We start from the raw sequence: 22,309 nt of genomic DNA, 5'->3' as shown, positions 1-22,309 counted from the left end.
AAGGCCAACGACCCCAAAACGGTGCTGGCCTTGCTGCGCAGCCAACAGACAGGGATAGCACGCAGAGAAGGGCATTGTCATGCAGGAAACCCACTTTTGTTATGCATGTTGTGATGTCAGCCAAGGGGGACATGATTGGAACAATGCAAGTATAAAAGTCGCCACTTGAGCCCTAATAAAATTCAAAGCTTAGCCTGACTGCACTACATATGTAGTGGCTACAACTGGTGACCCCAACAGTTTAGGCAGCATCTAAACCCAGGGATGAGCGAACAGGCAGCAGTCAACATGGTCGGTCTCAAGCTGTCGACCTTCTGGACAAATCGACCACACGTGTAGTTAGACCAGGCTGAGGCACAGTTCCAGATCTGGCAGACCACAGCAGAATCCATCTGTTACTACCACATGGTGAACGCCCTGAACCAGGAAACAGCAGGCCGGGTGGCCGACTTAATCCAGGATCCACCATCTGAGGGTGCGCACACTGCCCTCAAGGACTTGCTGATCGAGACCTTTGGGCTCTCACGGCGTGAGAGGGGGGAAACACGTCTGCTCCACCTGGACAGGCTAGGGGACAGGCCCCCGTCAGCCCTCGTGAACGAGAAGCTGGCCCTCCTGGGCAAACATGAACCTGCATCATGTTTGAGTAGGCATTCCTGGAGCAACTGCCCGAGGACATCCAACTGCTCCTGGCTGACGCGGATTTCAGTGACCCCCAGAAAGTCACAGCATGAGCAGATGTTCTGTGGAGAGAGTGCTCAGTATCTGTGGGGCTCGTCACAAAACCCCGCAGCCAGACCTGCGCAGAGCCTCCAACAGAACATCAGCGTCCCAGAGGAGGTGATCCAGATGGCCAGTGTATTTCTACCACTGGAGAAGGGGTGCCAGAGCCCACCAGTATAGGCTACCATGCATGTTTCAGGAATACACAGGGGCCAACCATTGCCATTGCTATTGGCCACGACAGCTGGCCAACAAAACAGCCTCCTGTACATTTGGGACCGCCAATCTGGACGAAGCTTCCTCATGGACATGGGAGCAAAGGTCAGCATCCTGCCCCCGTCGGGACAGGACACCAGAACAGACAGTCGATCCCCACGCTGAGGGCTGCCAACAACAGCACAATTCGGACCTGTGGTACCCACAAGTCCCAACTACAATTGGGAAGAAGCCTCTTCTCAAGGATGTTCATATTGGCTGCAGTGAAACAGCCACTCCTCGGGGCAGACTTCCTGTGCGTCCATAGCCTGCTCGTGGACCTCAAGGCTCAGAGATTAGACCAAGCCAAGACTTTCCAAATCTACCCCCTCAAATATGCCACATCATCCACTGCTACAGAGGCCATACGAGGGTCCATTCCAGATCATTGGTAAAACGGGGCCATGTTCGAGCTGGAGGTCGGAGGCAAGACAGAGACCACCATAGACAGGCTGAAGAGACAGGCCACCGGCTGCAGAGACTTTGCCTCCGGGCACCAAGGACAACACTGTCAGTTCTGTTGGGGGAGGGGGGGGGGTCAGTGGCCCACCACTGTGGCGATCGAGCAGAACTCCAGACATCAAGTGCAACCAAAGGCGAGCAGCCATTGCAGTGGCACTGACCCCATCAAGCGAACTGGTGAACGGCAATGGCAGCTCAAAGGCCAGTGACCCCAAAATGGCACTGGCTTTGCGGCGCAGGGAAGAAGGGCATTGTTATGCAGGAAAGTACCCGCACGTGGGAAACCCGCTTTTGTTATGCATATTGTGATATCATCCAAGGGGGGGCCACGGCTGGAATAGTGTAAGTATAAAAGTCAGATGCGAACCCTAATAAAACCTACGCGTGTGTGTCTTCTTTTGAGTAATGCGCGGCCACACATTCAGTTATAGATCTTTCATTGTTACATTCTATTGAACCAAATATTAGAAAGGTACAATCATGGAAAATATAAAACTTGATCTTCAATCAGGAAAGGACAATCAATTAATTTAAATATTTTACCTCACTATTTGTGTGGAAATGAATGAAATGTCAATTAAAGAAATTTGTTAAAACACATTTTCAAGATGGTGTTAAAATCTATTTCAAACAGTATTTAAGACTTGCTTTACAGGGCTATTAGCATTTGCCATGCAGAAGACAGTCTCTAATTACACCCACTCTCCAGTCCATCAAACACTCAGTCTTTTGTCCTTATTTCATTCTACTCTCTTTTCCTCCCTCTGTAATAGCTCGAAATCTGATAGATTTCTAACATTTGATTGTGAGGCCATGTCACAGATTTTGTTTGATCAGCTGGGTATTTTCAGTTTCTATTTCAGTGAAGGTGATGTCACTTTTTAAATTTGTTGTGTTTGTAATGAGCAAGAACTAACTATAGAATCAGAAGGAAAGGAATTGCTCTTCAATGAATAGTGGCCAGCTGATGAAAAGGACCACAAGGTGTGTGAAAACTCAGGAATCTGTAACAAAGCATCAAGAATGCTGATATTGAGGAGATCTAGAGGCACTCGAAGTGGATGAATGGTCTCTAGTCATCCTTCATGGAATAATGTCAAGACCATCAATGCAAGCATAAAAGTGAACATCTATGTGGAATTAAGTAAATCGAGGATTGATAATTCATCCTGCAACATCACCATATTACATCACATACCAGCAGCAATAGAAATTCACCGACTGTTATTATTTTCCTTTTCAAACAATATATTTATTGATAACTACTAATAATATAAAATCTTACATAAATTTAGTCTCTTTCAGTGCGTGTTTCTGTCGCCGTCTGCCTCACCCAAACCATTAAAGCTTGCGTATAATTCTGGGAAGCCATTCCCAAAGTTCAGTCTTAGAAATGCTGTGTTGAAACTTTTAAACGGATGCCCAGAAGTAATGATGAAGGAGGTGGGAAAAGACTGAGTGACTGGACAGCTGAAAACTCACGAATCCTCGTCGAGTTCATTGTTGAAATATTCTTTTGGATGAACGGTTGTCACAACTCCCCTTTTCCTTGTGTAGAGGGAATTAAATGAATGACTTCCACAATGCTTCCAAACCCAAGCAAGGGTCAGTTGAAATGGACCATTATTTTGGTCATGATCTGGTACAGCAATTCTTCTGCTTTCAAAACCCAAATTTGAGTCAAGCAGTGACCTTTCCTTTTCCCTGACCGGGAGAATCAACCGAATTGTCCATTTCATACAAAATCACTCCACCTCTGTGCTCATCAAATGGCTAGTGGACACTAATGAAATAAAGTGTTCCATTCACATGACTCTCATCACCTGTTTTCCTGGATAAACAGCCAGTGTTCTCTCTTCTTCCAGAGTATCAACTTTGTTTAGAGTCAATACTTGATGGTGCCATCCAGTCTCACCACAACTATGTATGGTTACAGCCTGTATTAACCCCTAAAGTGACACACTAAAATGAAACTGGAGATCATAATAACGGCCACCAGACCACTCCATCAAGGACATCTTCAAGAAGCGGTGTCTGAAGAAAGTAGCTTCTACCCCAACGTTCTCCACAACCCAGGTCATGCTCTCTTCACTCTGTTACCAACGGGAAAAGGTACAGGAACCGAAAGATGAGCACTCAGCGGCACAAGGACAGCTTCTTCCCCGCTGCCATCAGAGGCATTGCCTCACTTTGACTTTTCGTACACTATTTATTTATTGTTGTAAGGTGGGCAATTTTTAATGTTGGCACTGTGATGCTGCCGCAAAACAACAAATTTTCTGACTTATTCATGATAATAAATTCCAATATTGATTTTTCCAGGAGGCCAAGGAGAAACCCAAGAAGAATATAAAATTATGAGGGACATGGATAAGATGAACGACTGTTTTTCACAGAGTGGGGCAATCTAAACCTAGAGGGCAGCTTTAAGGTGAGATGGGAAGGGTTTAAAAGGGAACAGTGGGACACCTTTTTCAACAGAGGATGGTGGGAATATGGACAAGCTGCCAGAGGAAGCTGTAGAGGCAGATACAATTAAGAAGGAGATATTTATCCACTTAGTGAGAAACATTCAATTACTTAATTTTGTTAGGTGTCATAGGGATTTCAACATTTAAAATAATTAAGATGGAGCCAGAGTTCAGGCATTATTTCCATGTTACCAATGATTCAGGAAGTATTGGGCCATCTTAAACTGACCAAGTCTACATTGTGGATATTGTCCAACAGTATACACCAGAATCTTGCAGGTGAGTGACTTGGTAGGCCAAATGAAAGGCAATTATGGATCAAGGGTTTTGCTGCTGTTTAAAGTCATCGATAAGAGACTTAATAGATCTTATAATATGGTGTGAGAATATCAACACGGTCTCATCACGGACAAAATAGAGGAGATGGTCGTAGACTTCAGGAATGACCACCCTCCACTACACACCAGCAAGTCTATCGGGGAGAGAGCACCAAGTTCCTTGGAATCTACTTAACAAATGACCTATCGAGGACACACATCTCACTTGTCAGGAAAGTCCAACAGCACTTCCTGAGAAGGCTGAGACAGGCAAGGCTTACCTCCACCATTTCGTCAAGCTTCTGCAGGAGATTTATCGAGAGTGCTTTGGCTGGATCAGAGGTCAATCCACAGGACAACAAAAATGGTAGAATCACTGGGGTCTCCCTCCCCTCCCCATCAACGTGATCATTGCCTGAAGAGGGCATACAAAATTGTTGAGGACCCCTTCCAACCTGCACAAAGCATCTTTCAAGTACTCCCTTAGGGAGAGATACAGGACTATTAGAACCAGCACCACCAGGCTGAGAAACTGCTTTTTCCCCGCGGACAGTGAGAATGCTGAACAACCAAAGGAATTGCTCACTCTAACCATCTGAGACTTTAACGTTTACTAAACAATATTTATTTATTTTTTTATATGCGTGCATTTGTCTTGCATGTGTATTGTTTGACTGCATACGTGTTCTGCCTGGTTGTGTGTATGTGTATTTTGCATGGAGGACAGGAGAACGCTCTTTCATCAGGTTGTTCTTATGCAATCAGTGGGACAAATTCAGTTGTATTTATCCATGGTCCTCACTAGGCTGTAATTTCTTAGACTGGATGTGGAAGGTTAAATCAGCTCCCTGTCTCCAGAAATTCCAGAGGTGAAGTGCAGTGTGGTCTTGTGCGCAGAAGAACACAAATTGCACACCCCTCAGACCCTGACCCTGGAACAAAATGATCTTTAATTAAACTCCAGGGCCAAAGATATTTTAGTTTTTATATGTCTGTACATCCATGACCTTTAAAAGTTGAATTTCACTTTAGGTTAAAATAAAATGAAAGTCAACACATTAAATACCAAGTTATAATTAAAACACAAAATAAGTATGGTAGAAATATAAATTTTTTTACTTACTCCTTGTACTTCCAATTTCATGGTAAGGAATATTCAAATAGGCAAGTGTCCAATACGCTTAGATTTAGCTGGCAGGGGATCACAAACCTGAATTTCAGTCTATGGCTGAAAAGAACACCTGGATTTTGATACTCAGCTCCATGTGAATTTATTATCTAGCCTCCAGATCAATATTCTTCATCTTTGGATTACTGGCCAGCAAGCCACTGTACCCCATAATTTTTGCATCATTGCATTCAGTACCTTTAATTGCCTTTGGGGTCTTGTAATCCTAGAATCCACTTCTGCTAACACATCCATATTTGACCATTTTATAGCTTGGCAGTAAACCTGCATTCTAAAACTTAGATAACTTAGACAGTTATGTACAATAAAATAGCTAGAAAAATCCAAGATTTTTTTTGGGTACCCGTTAGTATTTTGAAAATAAATTATTTTTTTTTAATGCAAATGCCTGGTATAATATGAAAATTGCATTAGCATTGAAAATCAACTCAATAATGATCAATATCATATTTTAAAAAACCTAACAAAGGGAAATTACAAAATGATATGTCTTAAAGCCACAAACCTGCTATGCCCTTTGTCTGCAGGGAAAATACGAATAGATTTATCAAAACTGGCCGAGACAAACTCTGCTCCCGTTGGAGAGTAATCAATATCCAGCACTGCCGACACGTGATCCTTGTGTATCATCAAGGGGACATCGAGGTTACGCATGTCAAAAGTATACAAGCTGCACAAAGAAACATAATAAATCGTACTACCACAAAAAAAAACAAGATAAAAAAATCTACTTAGTTCATTCAGCATTTTGAAGAGGGAGCAGATTTAAAAATTATGTATAGTTATGGTATAAAGCTTGAGTTGCCAATACATTTGTCATTAAATATATTCAACATTTTTTGTCAAGCACCTTTATCTACTTTGAACACTTAGGCACCATGATTAAGATTTCTAGTTGAGGGCTTCGCCTTTTAGAATTAGGGTTTCTTAAGGTTCCAGGATTTTGTAAATAAACTATGGGTTGTTTTTACAAAATTGCTTTAACAACCTAATGTGAAAAAATTAACAAATCTCTAACAGTATCAAGGATCACAAAACAGTTTCATGTTGTAAAACACGAAACTCTGTAAAATCACAATGCTAGAGAAACTCAGTGGTCGCAAAGGCCACACCTCCTACCTACTCTTTGGTTTGGATACCTGCCAACATGTTTCCATACCCTGATGAAGGGCTTAAGTCCAAAATATTGGTTATGTATTTTTACTTTTGCTATACCATATAAAGGATCTGCTGGGTTTTTCCAGCACCGCTTTATAGCCAGTTTCATGCTTCTGACAGCAGCATTTTATTAAAAAGTCACCTATTGCAAATACAACAAAAGACTATCCAATCTGACCCTGAATCAGAGTTTGGCTTTTCCCCATAACCATGCAAAATGGTTTAATGTTCATCCAATTACCCCCCATACCCTCCCATCCAAGTACTTGTCCAAATTCTTCTTAAAAATGAGCCTGCATTCACCACTTCAGCTGGCAGCTCGTTCCACACTCCAACCACTCAGTGAGAAGAAGTTCCCCCTAAACTTTTTCCCTTTCACCCTTAACCCATGTCCTCTGGTTTGCATCTCACCAACTCTCAATTAAAAAACCTACCTATATTTACTCTGTCTATCCCCTCGTAATTTTAAATGCCTCTATCACATCTCCTCTCATTCTTCTACACTCCAGGAAATAAAGTCATAACCTGTTTAGCCTTTCCCTGTAATTCAGTTCCTGAAGTGTGGGTGACATTCTAGTTAATCTTCTCTGCCCTCTTTCAATCCTTTTGATATCTTTCCTGTAGTTAGGTGACCAAAACTGCACACACTAGTAATCTATACAAATTCTGAAAATATAGAGTTGGAACTGTTACGAGATGGAAACAAATATATCACACAAAGTGAATTTGCACATTTTTGACAATTTGTTTCAATAAACCTAACAATTTTAGAATTTACATTTGCATTTGAGTGTTTGGTTTTATCGTCCCACTGTTGACTTCCAGTAAAACATTCAAATTATCTTAATCAGCAGCATATTGGATAAGATGGACAGCTAACAGCTAAGTAGAGGTCAATGATAAGTAAGATAATCATTACAGGACACAAGTTATTTGATAGTCCTTTGTAGAACAGAGATAGAGTAAAATGATACAAATTCCTAGAAGACAAATCTGTTTTATCTTTATTCATTAGCTACTTGATAGCCTGTAAATGAGATAGCTGCATAATTGATGCACTGGAAGTACTGGACAGTCCCATTAAAATGTTAATTTTTCTGGCTAATATGGATAAAATTGAGCTTCAAGAATCATAAACGAATGTCACAACGATGTCCACTAATTGAATCTTAACCCTGAAGAAATCAAGAAAATGGAGTGTGTCAGCAAATCTACTGACTGAATTTAACAACTCATCTTTAGATTTAAGATAAATCACATCTTAACTGGCAGGGTTGCGTAGCAGTTAGAGCAAAGCTATTACAGCATCAGTGACCCAGGTTCAAATCCAGCGGTCTGTACGGAGTGGGTTTCCTCCGGGTGCTCCAGGTTCCTTTCACCAGTCAAAAACGTAAGGGGACTGTAGGTCAATTGGGGTATTTGGGCGGCACAGGCTCCTGGGCTGGAAGAGCCTGTTACCATGCTGTATTTCTAAATTTCAAACTTTACAACTAAATTAAATGCTTTTGCATTTGGAAGCCATTAACTGTAATATCCATACAAGCACAGAACCATTTTCATTCCTTCCTCTTGGCTTACTAAAATTATTCTGATCTTTTGACAAAAACAAATTACTTGTAATCCTCATTTGCTCCCGTAAAAATAAAAGCTTCCAAGGGGTTCCAACACACAGCATTCGTCCGCAGGTCCATGATAACCTGTCAAAATAAAATTTGAGGAATAAAATAAACAAAGATGGGTCACATTTTAATTCTATTCTATGTAACGCAAATATATAATTAAAGTCCATACCTTTTTCAAAGGAGTTGCCTGACGTATATCATATAGAACAATATTTCTATCGGAAGCACAGCTGGCGAGAACACAAGTCTGGAATGAAACAGCGTTTTAATACCATCAGATGTCAGTGAAGTGAAAAATAACTATGGAGGCTATTAAACAAAAGCTGGAGAAGACACAAGAGACTGCAGATTCTGGAATCTGGAGCAGAACTCAGAGGGTCAGGCAGCATCAGCAGGAGAAAAAGTGTCAACATTTTGGATCGGACCCTCCATCAGCCATGACGGAGAATTCCAAACTTGAAGCAATGACAATTGTTTTTCTCCCACAATTCCTCCAACAGGTTGTTTTGTGTTAGAGAAAACACAAAATTGAATATAAAGTCAAACAAGAAAATTTACAGGTGCTGTGAATGTAGTTTACACAAAAACGCTGGAGAAACTCTGCAGGACGTGCAGTGGCCTTTATGTACAAAGATAAAGATACATTTCCAACGTTTCGGGCCTGAGGCCTTCAGCAAGGTATGAGCTAAATGCAGACAGATGCCTGAATAAAATTGTGGGGGGGGAGGGCCAGGGAAGAGCACAGGGTCACAGGCAAGAGGTCATAGGTAAATATGGGTGGGAGGGCTCAAGAGAAAAAAGCTGAAAAGCAATAGAGGAAGGGGAAGGGAGTGGAGAGTTGGAGAAAAGCAGACAGAGGGAGACAGGGGAGAGGCCTAGTGGAAAATGAGGTCAATGTAAATGCCATCTAGGTGGAGTGCTCAGACAGATATTAGATGATACTCCTCCAATTTACAGATGGCCTTAGTTTGGCAGGTGCAAAAGGCCATGAATAGGCCTGTTTAGGGCCCAAAATGGTGGTGAAGGAGGAGGTGTGGGCACAAGTGTGGCATTTCCTGTGGTCACAGGATAGGTACCAAGGGGGCAACTAGTAGGAAGGGATGAGTGGACGAGTGAGTCACGGAGGGAACAGAAGGAAGGGAAAGATGTGTCTGGTGGTGGGATCATGTTGTAAGTGATGGAAATAGCAGAGGCTGTTGAAATAGTAGGTGAGGACAAGAGGAATCCTGTCTTTGTTGAGTCTTGGGGCAGAGGGGGGCCAGGGAAAGATTGGATAGAATATAGTGGCATTGACTGAGGGTTGGTTGACCAACAGTAAAGTAATAATAAATTTCAAGTTGGAATTCTTTGAATACTGGGATGCTGCAGGGATTAGCAAGCACGCCCCAGCTGTTTACAACTTTTACCAATGATATGAAAGGGTAATACATCCAAGCTTAAGTAATGATAAAAGTTGGCAGTTGGCATGTGGCCAGCAGTGTTCAAAACTCACTGTCTTCCCAGTTCTGGGAGTGAAACTACACTATACATACATTATTTCTACTTTATATAGGGTGTGTATTTATATATCATTCCTGCTTTTACTATATGCATGTTATGTTATGGCTTTATGTGTTATTTGGTAGGTTATTTTTTGGGTCAAAAATTTTTCCCACAGAAATCAATGGTAATCACTTCTTCAATTTACACCTTTTGGCTTATGAAAGGTTTCAGAGGAATGCTCCACTTTCAGATAATGGGGTATACTGCATTTCAAAATCTCATTGCTCCAACTGCAGAAGTCCAAATTTAATTACAGAAAAATTCCCAAGGACATTGTCCTAAACCTAATCATCTTGAACAAAAACAGCAGAACACACAGCTGCATAAGCTGTAACAAGAGACAGCAGAACCATCTCTGCAATTTAGGTCAACCTGCTTTATCACTTCTGATAATGGGACTTCAACTTGAAAGGATTAATGGATTCTCTGTCCACCAGTGCCATTTCACTGCCTGTTTTCGTTTCAGAACTCAGAATCTGCAGTTTTATTTCTTTTCCAACCATGGTTTAGCTGCTTTATCAATAAGCAATCATCATAAAATAAAAGGTAAGCATATTCACCAATGTTTGCACAATGTTCAACTCCAATGGCAACTTAAACAATGAATGTGTGGAAAAGAAAAAGTGTATATCATGGCTATTGTGATTTATGGTGTGAAAAAAAAAAAAAAAAAAAAAAAAAAAAAAAAAAAAAAAACAATGAATCAATCCATGTCTGCATGAAACAAAACCTTCAGGCACAGGGTCGTACTTGAAAATGTCGTTGAATTGAACACCAAGATACAATGAAAGGCTTGGCATGGCACGGCAACTCACACTTAACTCACAATAATATAACAAAAGTGAAGGGTGCAGTGCTACATTTTTTTTTAAGTGTCAGCCAAACAAATGTGTATATTTATCATTTATTTTATTCTCTTTTATGTTTATTGCCATTTTACTTCTCTTCATGGAATCTTTATGACACTTAATTTGTATTTGTGTACTTTACACAACTAGGAAACAACAATTAGTTGTACTTGCATTGCATCAAAAACATTTTCAGATGTAATTGACAATAAATTCTCATTCAGTAAATCAAAGACTGCAAGACAAAGTGTAGGGAAAAGAGAAAATAGATAACAGTGACATTGTTTACCAACAATATGTCAATTTTATAGTCTCATCACAGCAGGAAAGAAACTAATTGAATCTGGAGGTTCATGTTTTTGAGCTCATGCATCTTCTGCCCGATTAAAGGGAGCAGAAAAGACAATGACCTAGGAGGGCTGGATCCTTCAATATGCTTCCAGCTTTCTCAAGTCAGTGAGAGTTGCAAATGGAGTCGATGAAGGGGAGGTTGATGTGCATGATGGTTTGAGCCGAGTTCACAACTCTTTTTTTCCTTGTGGTTTTGAGTAGAGAAATTCTTGAACTAAGTTGTGATGTGTCCACTTTCAACGTCATAACTGTAAAAATCTGTGAGGAAGATGCAATTTTCCTGATGCTGCTGAAACGTAAAGCATTTGGTGAACTTTCTCGGCCAATAGTGTTGTCGTAAATGGACCGGGACAGGCTGTTGGTGATATTTACTCTCTCTCTTATAATGGTGCCAGGTGGAGAGGGTGGAGAGCTTCAAGGAGTAAATATCACCAACTGCTTGTGTGACAGATTATGTTGTGTTTGTATTGTATATAGATATGTTTTTGGGAGATAAACTGAGACAGGATTTTTAGTGTAGGTCACATACAAACACCAACACAGATCTCATTTAAAATATTGGAGCTCAGCTCAAGCTAGATGGGTCAGCTCCGTGTGCCTTTGCAAAAACCATGGAGTGCCCAATTGTTTTGAAAAGCAACAAATGAAAGAACTCGGAGGATGAGGTTCGGAGTCGCAGGCTATCTGAGAGCAGCTTGCTGTTCTAAGAGAGTCATGTGGTTTTGCAAGCAAAGAGAGTCAAACAGGCTTTTCTCTGCAGGCACTTTCAGGTGGCCAAAATACCCCGATGTAAAGCCGTATATTCTACCCCTATGCGGCTGTCCGGAGGCCACCTGAAAGAGCAGGAGTCGCCTCTGAGGCGCACTTTCCAACCCTCCTCCAAGAGGGATAATTGCCAGAGCACTGAAGTCCCCCAGGCACCTGAATGCAGCCGCCTGAAAGTGGCTGCTAAGGAGATGACAGTCAGCTGGCGAGCGTATGACAGCCCCCCACCCCGCTGCCCCTGCCCCGCGGGACGTCAGGGCTGGGGCGGCTAGCGCGGGACGTCAGGGCTGGAACTCCAGGAATTCCATATGGACCAGTTGCAGGTTTACGCTCACAAAGACTCATTTGATGCCTGCGACGGTGACCTTAGGTACAGGTGGGTGAAGTCTCTCGAGAAGGGTGATGTCGGCTCACTGAGCTGCTTGAATTGAGCATGGAAAGCATCGAGCCATCAAGGAGGATCAGGTGGTTTCCAACGATTCTTCCTAACTTTACTCCATAGCCCATGATAGTATACATATCTTGCCACAATCAACCAGTCCCTGCGAGTTACCCTAGGCACTCTGAGTTGGTCTTGCTTTGCTTTTTGGAGTCGCAGGTAATTTTGCCAAATTTATGTCCAATTTCTCACATAGACATTGAGTTGTCTGACTTGAATGCCTCACATCTAGGCTTCAATAGGTAATGGATCATCAGTGATCATAATGCCATTAGTTTCAAGTTAATATTGGAAAAGGATAGGTATTGGCCCTCTGGCTGAAATTCTACATTAGTAAAAGACCAATTTTGAGGAAATGAGAAAGGATCTTGAATGTGTGGATTAGGATAAGTTGTTTTTGGGCAAGGATGTGCGAGGTAAGTGGAAGACTATCAAAGATGAAATTTTGAGAGTACAGAGTTTGTATGTTCCGGTCAGGATTAAAGGCAACGTTAGCAGCCATAAAGAATATTGGGGATATGGTTCAGAAGAAGAGAGAAGTGTAGAGCAAGTACAGGCAACAAGGAGCAAATGAGGTTCTTGAGGAGTATTAAAAAATGCAGGAAAAACCTCAAGGAAGGCTAAAAGAAAACATGAAATTGGTTTGGCAGACAATGTGAAAGAAAATCCTAAGGTTTCTACAGGTATATTAAGAGCAAAAGGAGGGTAAGGGACAAAATTGGTCCCATTTAAGGTCAGAGTGATTGGCTTTGCATGGAGACAAAAAAGATGGAGAGATTGCAATTTTTTTTACCCCCCCCATCAGCATTCACTTGTGAGAAGTAAGGAAAACAAGCAGTGGGGTCATGGAACCTATACAGATTAAAGAGGAGGTGCTTGATGTCTTCAGGCAAATAAGAGTAGAAACATCTATAGGGCCTGACAAGATATTCTCTCAGACCTTGAGGGAGGCTAGTGTAGAAATGTGCAGGGGCCATGGCTGTGGTGCCAGAGGATGGGAGGGTAGCTCACGTTGTTCCATTGTTTAAAAAAAGCCTCCAAATATAACCCTGGAAATTAACGGTCGGTGAGGCTGATGTCGGTAACAGGTAAATTATTGGAAGGTGTTCTTAGAGATCGGATATATAATTATTTGGATAACCAGGAAATGATTAAGAATAGTCAATATGGCTTTGTGCATGATAGATCATGTTTAACCAATCTTTTAGAGTTTTTCGAGAGGTTACCAGCAAAGTTGACCAAGTATAGGCTGTGGATGTTGTTCACATGAACTTTAGTAAGGTCCCACATTAGTCAAGAAGGTTCAGACACTCGGTATTCATGGTGAAGGAGTAAACTGGATTCGACAATGGCCAGACAGAAGTCAGAGAGTAGTGGTGAATGATTGCTTCTCATACTGGAGGCTTGTGACGAGGTGCAACTCAGGGATCGGTGCTGGGACATTGTTGTTTGTCATCTAAATCAATGATCTGGATGATGATGCAGTAAATTGGATCAGCAAGTTTGCAGATAACACTAAGATTTGAGGCATTGTGGACAGTGAAGAAGATTTTCAAAGCTTTCAGAGAGATCTGGACCTGGTGGAAAAACAGTCTGAAAAATGGCAGATGGAATTTTTATCAAGTGTGAGGAGTTGCATTTTGGAAGAAAAAACCAAGAAAGGATGTACATGGTAAATGGTAGGGCACTGAGGAGAGTGGTAGAACAGAGGGATCTGGGAATACAGATACATAATTCACTGAAAGTGGTATCACATGTGGAGTTGCAATGAGAGCTTTTGGTTTACAGGCAGACCTTTGGTTAAAAACAAGTTCCGTTACCTTGGTCTGTCTTTAATTCAAATTTGTATGCAAGTTAGAATAGGTACATACAGTCCTTATTTAGTATCAGTTAGTCAAATGTTCATCTTAGTTTAGAGTGTATTTTTTAATATATATATGATATAAAACCTTTATATGCATAAAAAAACACTTCCCAATACACTAAAACATCTTAAACATAATAATACAGTACACAATAATAAAAGTAATTACATACAGTCATCAGATCATGATTAAAAGTCAACACTCACAGGAGAAGATGGAGAGATAGCCACTTTCTCCTGATGTTGGGTGATGGCAGCGCCCCAATTCCATGGCCCTCCCGCATCTTCACTCTTTCCAATCCGCACCAGCTCCTTCACTTGAACCCTCCTCCTTCCTGCTCACCTCTCCTCCACCCCCCCTCCCATTCGCTCGCTTTTCCTCTCCCTTGGCCTGCTACTCCCTTCCCTGCTAGGTGACGGGGATGCATTGTGGAAAAGTATCCTACAGCATACTCTCTCGCAATCCTGTGCAATTGCAGCATCACGTGAGAGTATTCTACAACCTAGTCATGCTCAAACCAGAAGTTCACAGATTCTACTTCTGGTCGGTTTCTCTGTTTGCAAGTAAGAGTTGTTCGTAAATCAAACATTTTCAACCCAAGGACTGTCTGTATTGGCCTTGATAAATCAAAGTACTGAGCAAAGGAGTTGGGAATGTTATGGCAAAGTTATATAAGACAGGAAAGGTAAAACATGTTAGGACTTTATTCCTTGGAGTGTTAAAAAACGAGGGGAGATTTGATAAAGGTATTTAAGGTTATGAGGGGAACAGAGAGTAAATGTGGCTTTTTCCACTGAGGGTAAGTGAGATACATAGGAACATAGAAAGTAGGAACAGGAGTAGGCCAAAAATGGCCCATCGAGCCTGCTCCGCCATTCAATAAGATCATGGCTGATCTAATTTATGACCTAACTCCACCTACCTGCCTTCTCACCATATCCCCTAATTCCTCTATCATATAACCACTTACAGCACAGAACAGGCCAGTTCGGCCCTACTAGTCCATGCCGTAGCAAATCCCCACCCTCCTACTCCCACTGACCAGCACCCGATCCATACCCCTCTAGTCCCCTCCTATCCATGTAACGATCCAGTCTTTCCTTAAATGTAACCAATGATCCCGCCTCGACCACAACTGCCGGAAGCTCATTCCACATCCCCACCACCCTCTGCGTAAAGAAATTTCTCCTCATGTTCCCCTTATAATTTTCCCCCTTCAATCTTAAACCATGTCCTCTAGTTTGAATCTCCCCCTTTCTTAATTGAAAAAGCCTATCCACATTTACTCTGTCTGTCCCTTTTAAAATCTTAAACACGTCTATCAAGTCCCCTCTCAATCTTCTACGCTCCAGAGAAAAAAGCCCCAGTCTGCACAACCTTTCCCTGTAACCCAGACCCTGAAATCCTGTCAACATTCTCGTGAACCTTCTCTGCACTCTCTCTATTTTGTTTATATCTTTCCTATAATTTGGTGACCAAAACTGTACACAGCATTCCAAATTTGGCCTCACCAATGCCTTGTACAATTTCATCATAACCTCCCTAATCTTGAATTCAATACTCCGATTTATGAAGGCCAACATTCCAAATGCCTTCTTCACCACACCATCTACCTGAGTATCAGCCTTGAGGGTACTATTTACCATAACTCCTAAATCCCTTTGTTGCTCTGCACTCCTCAATTGTCTACCATTCAATGTATATGACCTATTTAAATTGGCCTTTCCAAAATGCAGCACCTCACATTTCTCTGTATTAACTTCCATCAGCCATTTCTCAGCCCACACCTCCAGCCTTCCTAAATCACCTTTTAATCTACGGTAATCTACTTCACTGTCCACAACACCACCAATCTTTGTGTCATCCGCAAACTTGCTTATCCAATTTTCTACCCCTACATCCAGATCGTTAATATATATAACAAACAATAGTGGACCCAGGACCGAACTCTGAGGAACTCCACTAGTCACCGGCCTCCAATTGGACAAACAATTTTCTACCACTACTCTCTGACACCTTCCATCCAACCACTGCTGAATCCATTTCACTACCTCCTTATTTATACCTAATTCCTCCACCTTTTTTCCTAACCTCTGTGGGGAACTTTGTCAAAAGCTTTACTAAAGTCCAAATAGACAACATCCACAGCTTTGCCTTCATCAACCTTTTTTGTAACCCCCTCGAAGAACTCAATCAGGTTTGTCAAGCATGATCTACCCCTGACAAAACCATGCTGATTATTCCCTATCAATCCTTGTACCTCCAAAAATTTGTAAATAGCATCCCTCAGAACACTTTCCATCAACTTGCCCACCACAGACGTCAGACTTACAGGCCTATAATTCCCAGGTTTGCATTTGGACCCTTTCTTAAACAGAGGAACCACATGCGCCACCCTCCAATCCTTTGGTACCACCCCCGTGGCCAGTGACATCCTAAATATCTCTGTTAATGGCCCCACTAACTGTCCACTAGCCTCCCTGAGTGTCCTAGGAAATATTTTGTCCGGTCCGGGAGATTTATCCACCTTTATCTTTTTTAACACAACCATCACTACCTCCTCGGTTATCCTTATATGCTTCATGACCTCCCCACTATTTTTCTTTACTTCAACTGGTTCAACATTTTTTTTCCCTAGTGAATACTTTCCCTACTCCGAGGCAAAGAAATCATTCAAAATTTCCCCCATTTCCTCAAACTTCTCACTCGGCCTACCCTCGCTATCTACAAGGGGTCCAATTTTATCTCTCACTAATCTTTTACTTTTAATGTACTTATAGAAACCCTTTGGATTTATTTCTAGTCTGTCAGCCAAAGCCTCTTCATGCCTTTTTTTGGCCTTTCTAATTTCTTTCTTAAGATTCCTTCTACACTCCTTGTAGTCCTTCAACTTCTCAGCTCCCTGCTCTTTATACCTCTTGTACACCTCCCTTTTTCTCCTAACCAAATTTCCAATATTCCTTGAAAACCAAGCCTCCCTATGACTTCCAGCCTTTCCTTTGATCCAGACTGGGACATAACTACTCTGTACCCTCAAAATTTCTCTTTTGAATATTTTCCATTTTTCATTAACATCCTTACCTGAAAATATCCTGTCCCACTCAATACTCCCCAAATCCCTTCTTATTCCTACAAAATTTGCTCTTTTCCAATCCAGAGCCTCAACTTTAGGCCTCTCCTTGCTCTTCCTTAAAACTACCCCAAAACTAACAGAATTATGGTCACTCGACCCAATTGGTTCTCCAACATTAATGTCCGCTAACTGACCTAGCTCGTTCCCTAACAAGAGATCCAGTAAAACACCAGCCCGAGTCGGTTCTTCTACTAACTGATTTAGAAAACAATCCTGAACACATTTAACGAACTCCAGCCCATCCAGCCCTCTAACCGTATGGGTATCCCAATCAATGTGTGGGAAGTTAAAATCTCCCATGATCACTACCCTATGATTTTCACACATATACGTTATCTCCCTTCAAATTTGTTCCTCAAATTCCCTTGGCCCATTTGGTGGTCTGTAATACACCCCTATTAGCACCCTTTTGCCTCCTCCACCCCTTAATTCACCCAAACAGCCTCACTGGTCGATCCCTCCATACCATCCTGCCACCTCACGGCAGTAATGTCCTCCCTAACAAGCAGAGCAACTCCTCCTCCTTTTTTACCCCCTGATCTATCATGTAAAAATTTATCTAACCGAATTTTAAATATGTTTAATGAAGCAGCCTCAACCACTTCCCTGGTTAAAGAATTCCAAACATTCACTACTCTCTGGGAATAACTATTTTTCCTCATCTCTGTCCTAAATCTACTCCCCCAAATCTTGAGACCGTGTCCTCTCGTTTTAGTTTCCCCAGCCAGCTCAAAAACCTTCCTACATCTATCCCATGCATACCCTTCATAATCCTATATGTTTCTATAAGATCTCCTCTCATTCTTCTGAACTCGAGCGAGTACAATCCTAGATGATTTAATCTTTCATCATAAGTCAACCCCTTCATCCCAGGGATCAACCTAGTAAACCTCCTCTGGACCGTCTCCAAAGCCAGTATATCCTTCCTCAATTATGGAGACCAGAACTGGACACAGTACTCCAGGTACGGTCTCACCAGTACCTTATACAGTTGCAACATTACCTCCCTACTCCTGAATTCAATTCCTCTTGCGATGAAAGCCAACATTCCATTTGCCTTCTTAATAACCTGCTGCACCTGCAACCTAACCTTTTGCGATTCATGCACAAGCACTCCCAAGTCCCTCTGCGCAACAGCATGCTGCAGTTTTTCACCCTTTAAATAATATTTAGCTCTTTTATTTTTCTTGCCAAAGTGGATAACCTCACACTTACTAACATTGTACTCCATCTGCCAGACCTTTGCCCACTCATTCAGCTCAACTATATCCCTCTGCAGACTCTCCACATCCTCATTACAATTTGCTCTTCCACTCAATTTGGTGTCATCCGCAAACTTGGCTACACCACATTTTGTCCCCTCCTCCAAGTCATCAATGTAAATGATGAACAGTTGTGGGCCTAGCACCGACCCCTGCGGCACCCCACTTACCACTCTCTGCCAACCTGAAAAACTCCCACTTATCCCGACTCTCTGCCTCCTGTCAGACAACCAATTTTCAATCCATGCCAATATACTTCCCTGGACTCCACTTTCCTGTAACTTACTTATCTAAGTCTCTTGTGCGGAACCTTATCAAACGCTTTCTGGAAATCCAAATGTACATCAACCTGTTCCCCTCTATCCACAAAGACTCCTAACAAGTTTGTCAAACAAGATCTTCCTTTTCTAAAACCATGCTGCGTTTGCCTGATTGAACCCTTGCGATCCAAAAGTTTCACTATTTCATCTTTAATGACGGCTTCAAGCATTTTTCCAACGACAGACGTCAAGCTAATTGGCTGATAATTTCCAGTCTTCTGCCTACATCCCTTCTTAAAAAGTGGCTTGACATTTGCTGTTTTCCAGTCTGCCGAGACCTTCCCAGAATCCAAGGAATTTTGGTATATGACCAACTATAACTTCTGCCATTTCCTTCAGAACCCTTGAATGCATATCATCAGGACCAGGTGATTTGTCTGGCTTTAGTCCCATTAGTTTCTCCATCACTACTTCCTTTGTAACAACTATTTTATCAAGGCCCTCTCCAACATTCGCATCCTTAACTCTGCACTTGGGCATGCTGGATGTGTCTTCCACCGTGAAGACTGACACAAAATATTTGTTCAATGCCTCGGCCATTTCCTCATTTTTTGCTACCAATTTTCCTTTCTCATCCTCCAAGGGTCCTATGTTAACTCTGGCCACCCTCTTCCATTTTATATATTTATAAAATTTTTTGCTTTCTGTTTTTATATTTTGTGCCTATTTACTTTCTTAATCCTTTTTCCCATTTCTTATTACCCGCTTTGTAACCCCTTGTTGTCTCAAAGTTTTCCCAATCTTCCAGTTTCCCACTGCTCTTTGCAGCTTTGTACACCTGCGCCTTCAATTTTATACTCTCCTTTGTTAACCATGGTTGATTTTTCCCTCCCCTGCTGCCCTTTTTCCTGACTGGAATATATTTTTGTTGAGCATTACAAAATATTTCTTTGAAAATCTTCCACTGTTCCTCAACTGTTTTATCAATTAGCCTGTGCTCCCAGTCCACTCTGCCCAATTCCTCCCTCATCCTATGGTTGTCACTCCTGTTTAAGCACAATATATTAGTTTTAGATCTACTTCCCCTTTCATCTGAATACGAAATGATCGCTATTTCCCAGATGGTCTCTGACTATTACATCATTTACTCTACCTATCTTAATGCACAACACTAGATCCAGGAGAACATTTTCTCTTGTGGGTTCCCTAACATGCTGCTCAAGAAAGCTATCGCAGATGCATTCTATGAAGTCCTCTTCCAGACTCCCATGACCAACTTGATTTTCCCAATCTATACGGAAGTTGAAGTCCCCCATGACTACTGCCATATCATTTTTACATGCCTCACTTATTTCTCTATTTATTTCCTGTGCCACTAAACTATTGTTATTTGGTGGGCGATAGATAACACCCACCAATAATTTTTTTCCCTTTGTTATTCTTTATCTCTACCCAAATGGACTCAATATTATGCTCTTTAGATCTTATATCATCCCTCACTACTGCCTGGAGCTCATCTTTGATTAAGAGTGCAACTCCACCTCCCATACCATCCTGTTTGCACCACCTGATACCCTTGAAGTTTAATTCCCATTTAGGGTCACCTTGTAGCCATGTTTCCGTGATGGCTATCAAATCATAGGCATGGGTACTGATTTGCGCCTCAAGTTCACTAACCTTATTTCTAATACTGCGGGCATTCAGATAAAGTGCCCTTATGCTCTTTGTCCTTTTAATATCTAGTGACTTCTGTAACCTTTTCTTGATTTTTCTGCCCACTATTTTTCTTTGTAATTTTCTTAACACTATCATTGACCCGAAAACTCACTGCACCATCTGATTTTTTACTTTCTCCTCCCAAGATTACTTTTCCCATTTTACTTTTCCTGGCCATTACTTTATTTTCCCTACCCTTTTCCCTATCACTCAGGTTCCCATGCCTCTGCCAAATTAGTTTAAACCTTGCCCCACTGCTGTACCAAACATACTTGCCAAAATGTTGACACCTTTTGGATTTAGGTGCAACCTGTCCGTCTTGTAAAGATCATGCCTTCCCCAAAAGAGATCCCAATGATTCAAATTCTTGCCCTGTACACCAGCACCTCAGCCACATGTTCATTTTACTTATCCTTACATTATTTTCATCACTTGCATTTGGAACAGGTAGTAATCCCAAGATCACCACCCTAGCGTTCCTGTCTTTCAGCTTTCGTCCCAGCTCACTGTAATCCCTTTTCATTTCCTCCTCCCTTTTCTTGTCAATGTCGTTTTTACCCACATACCAAGACATCCAGAGGACATGGATTAAGAGTGAAAGTGGAAAGGTTTAGGGGGGAACATGAGAGGGAACTTCTTCACACAGAGAGTGGTGGGAATATGGAACAAGCTGCCAGCTGAAGTGGTGAATGCAGTCTAATTTTTCACATTTAAAAAGAATTTGGACAGGTACATGGATGGGAGGTAAATGCAGGTCAGTGGGACAAGGCAGAAAAATGGATCAGCACAGACTGGAAGGGCTGAAGGGGCCTTTTTCTGTGCTGTAATGTTCTATGGTTCTAGTTGACTCACAGTTTCCTGTTGGGGAACTGTGTTTTCTTTGGAATGCAGAGCTCTATACATTTGCTGATTACAAATCATGAAGGTTGAATCTCTTGAGCTCTTGAATGTGGACAAGCCAACCTACTCAAAGCAGTCGGGTAGCTTGTCACTGATATCGTCAGACCAGCACTGCATGTCTTTCTGTACCAGATTTACATTTAAGGTCATCCAAATACTGTAAACCATTTTCAAAGCTGCACCCTTCCATCAATCACCAAATGTTTACAGAACAACACTGTTCTCAGATCATTTATAGCTCAATTTCAAAATACAGTAAAAATCTCCATTATTCAGAATTCAAGCAACCAGCAGGGAAAAAAACCCAATAAATAAATAGACCAAAAGGTGCAAAAATTTAAATAAAAGTTTAAAATTGTAAAAGTAAATGTTCTCTGAATTAACACATAAATGTTTAGTGAAGATGGGGGAAAATATTCAGCACATGGAGTGTCTTGGTAATGCTTTATTTGTAGCATTTTGAATAAAGTCGTATTTGAATAAAATGGCGTCGCCCAGGATGAAGAGCTGCCTGCTTAATAAGAGGCTCGCTTCCTGCTTTGTAAGATTCTTTATCTGTATATTAAGTATACACACACCTGGAAGTCAGCCTGAAGAAAACTGAGGTCCTCCATCAGCCAGCTCCTCACCATGACTACCAGCCCCCCCACATCTCCATCGGGCACACAAAACTCAAAACGGTCAACCAGTTTACCTATCTCGGCTGCACCATTTCATCAGATGCAAGGATCGACAATGAGATAGACAACAGACTCGCCAAGGCAAATAGCGCCTTTGGAAGACTACACAAAAGAGTCTGGAAAAACAACCAACTGAAAAACCTCACAAAGATAAGCGTATACAGAGCCGTTGTCATACCCACACTCCTGTTCGGCTCCAAATCATGGGTCCTCTACCGGCACCACCTAGGGCTCCTAGAACGCTTCCACCAGCGTTGTCTCCACTCCATCCTCAACATCCATTGGAGCGCTTTCATCCCTAACGTCGAAGTACTCGAGATGGTAGAGGTCGCAGAGGTGCACCAAAGAAAA

At 41.8% G+C, this 22,309-nt stretch overlaps 1 protein-coding gene across 1 annotated transcript in view; it reads right to left on the bottom strand.

The window, feature by feature from the left end:
- The window catches only part of dcaf13 (ddb1 and cul4 associated factor 13), an 80,889-nt gene that overhangs the window by 24,544 nt on the left and 34,036 nt on the right, over positions 1–22,309 (bottom strand). Inside the window, exons 6-8 of the mRNA XM_069920252.1 lie at positions 8,367–8,444; positions 8,190–8,272; positions 5,923–6,087 (exon numbers count right to left, since the gene is read on the bottom strand). Of these exons, the coding sequence (XP_069776353.1) occupies positions 5,923–6,087; positions 8,190–8,272; positions 8,367–8,444 (326 nt within the window). The remainder of the gene's footprint in view (positions 1–5,922; positions 6,088–8,189; positions 8,273–8,366; positions 8,445–22,309) is intronic.

The sequence above is a fragment of the Narcine bancroftii genome, chromosome 2 (assembly GCF_036971445.1).
Source record: "Narcine bancroftii isolate sNarBan1 chromosome 2, sNarBan1.hap1, whole genome shotgun sequence".
Lineage (NCBI taxonomy): Eukaryota > Metazoa > Chordata > Chondrichthyes > Torpediniformes > Narcinidae > Narcine > Narcine bancroftii.
The sequence above is the reverse complement of the archived record's forward strand: the minus strand, read 5'-3'. Positions and strand labels throughout refer to the sequence as shown.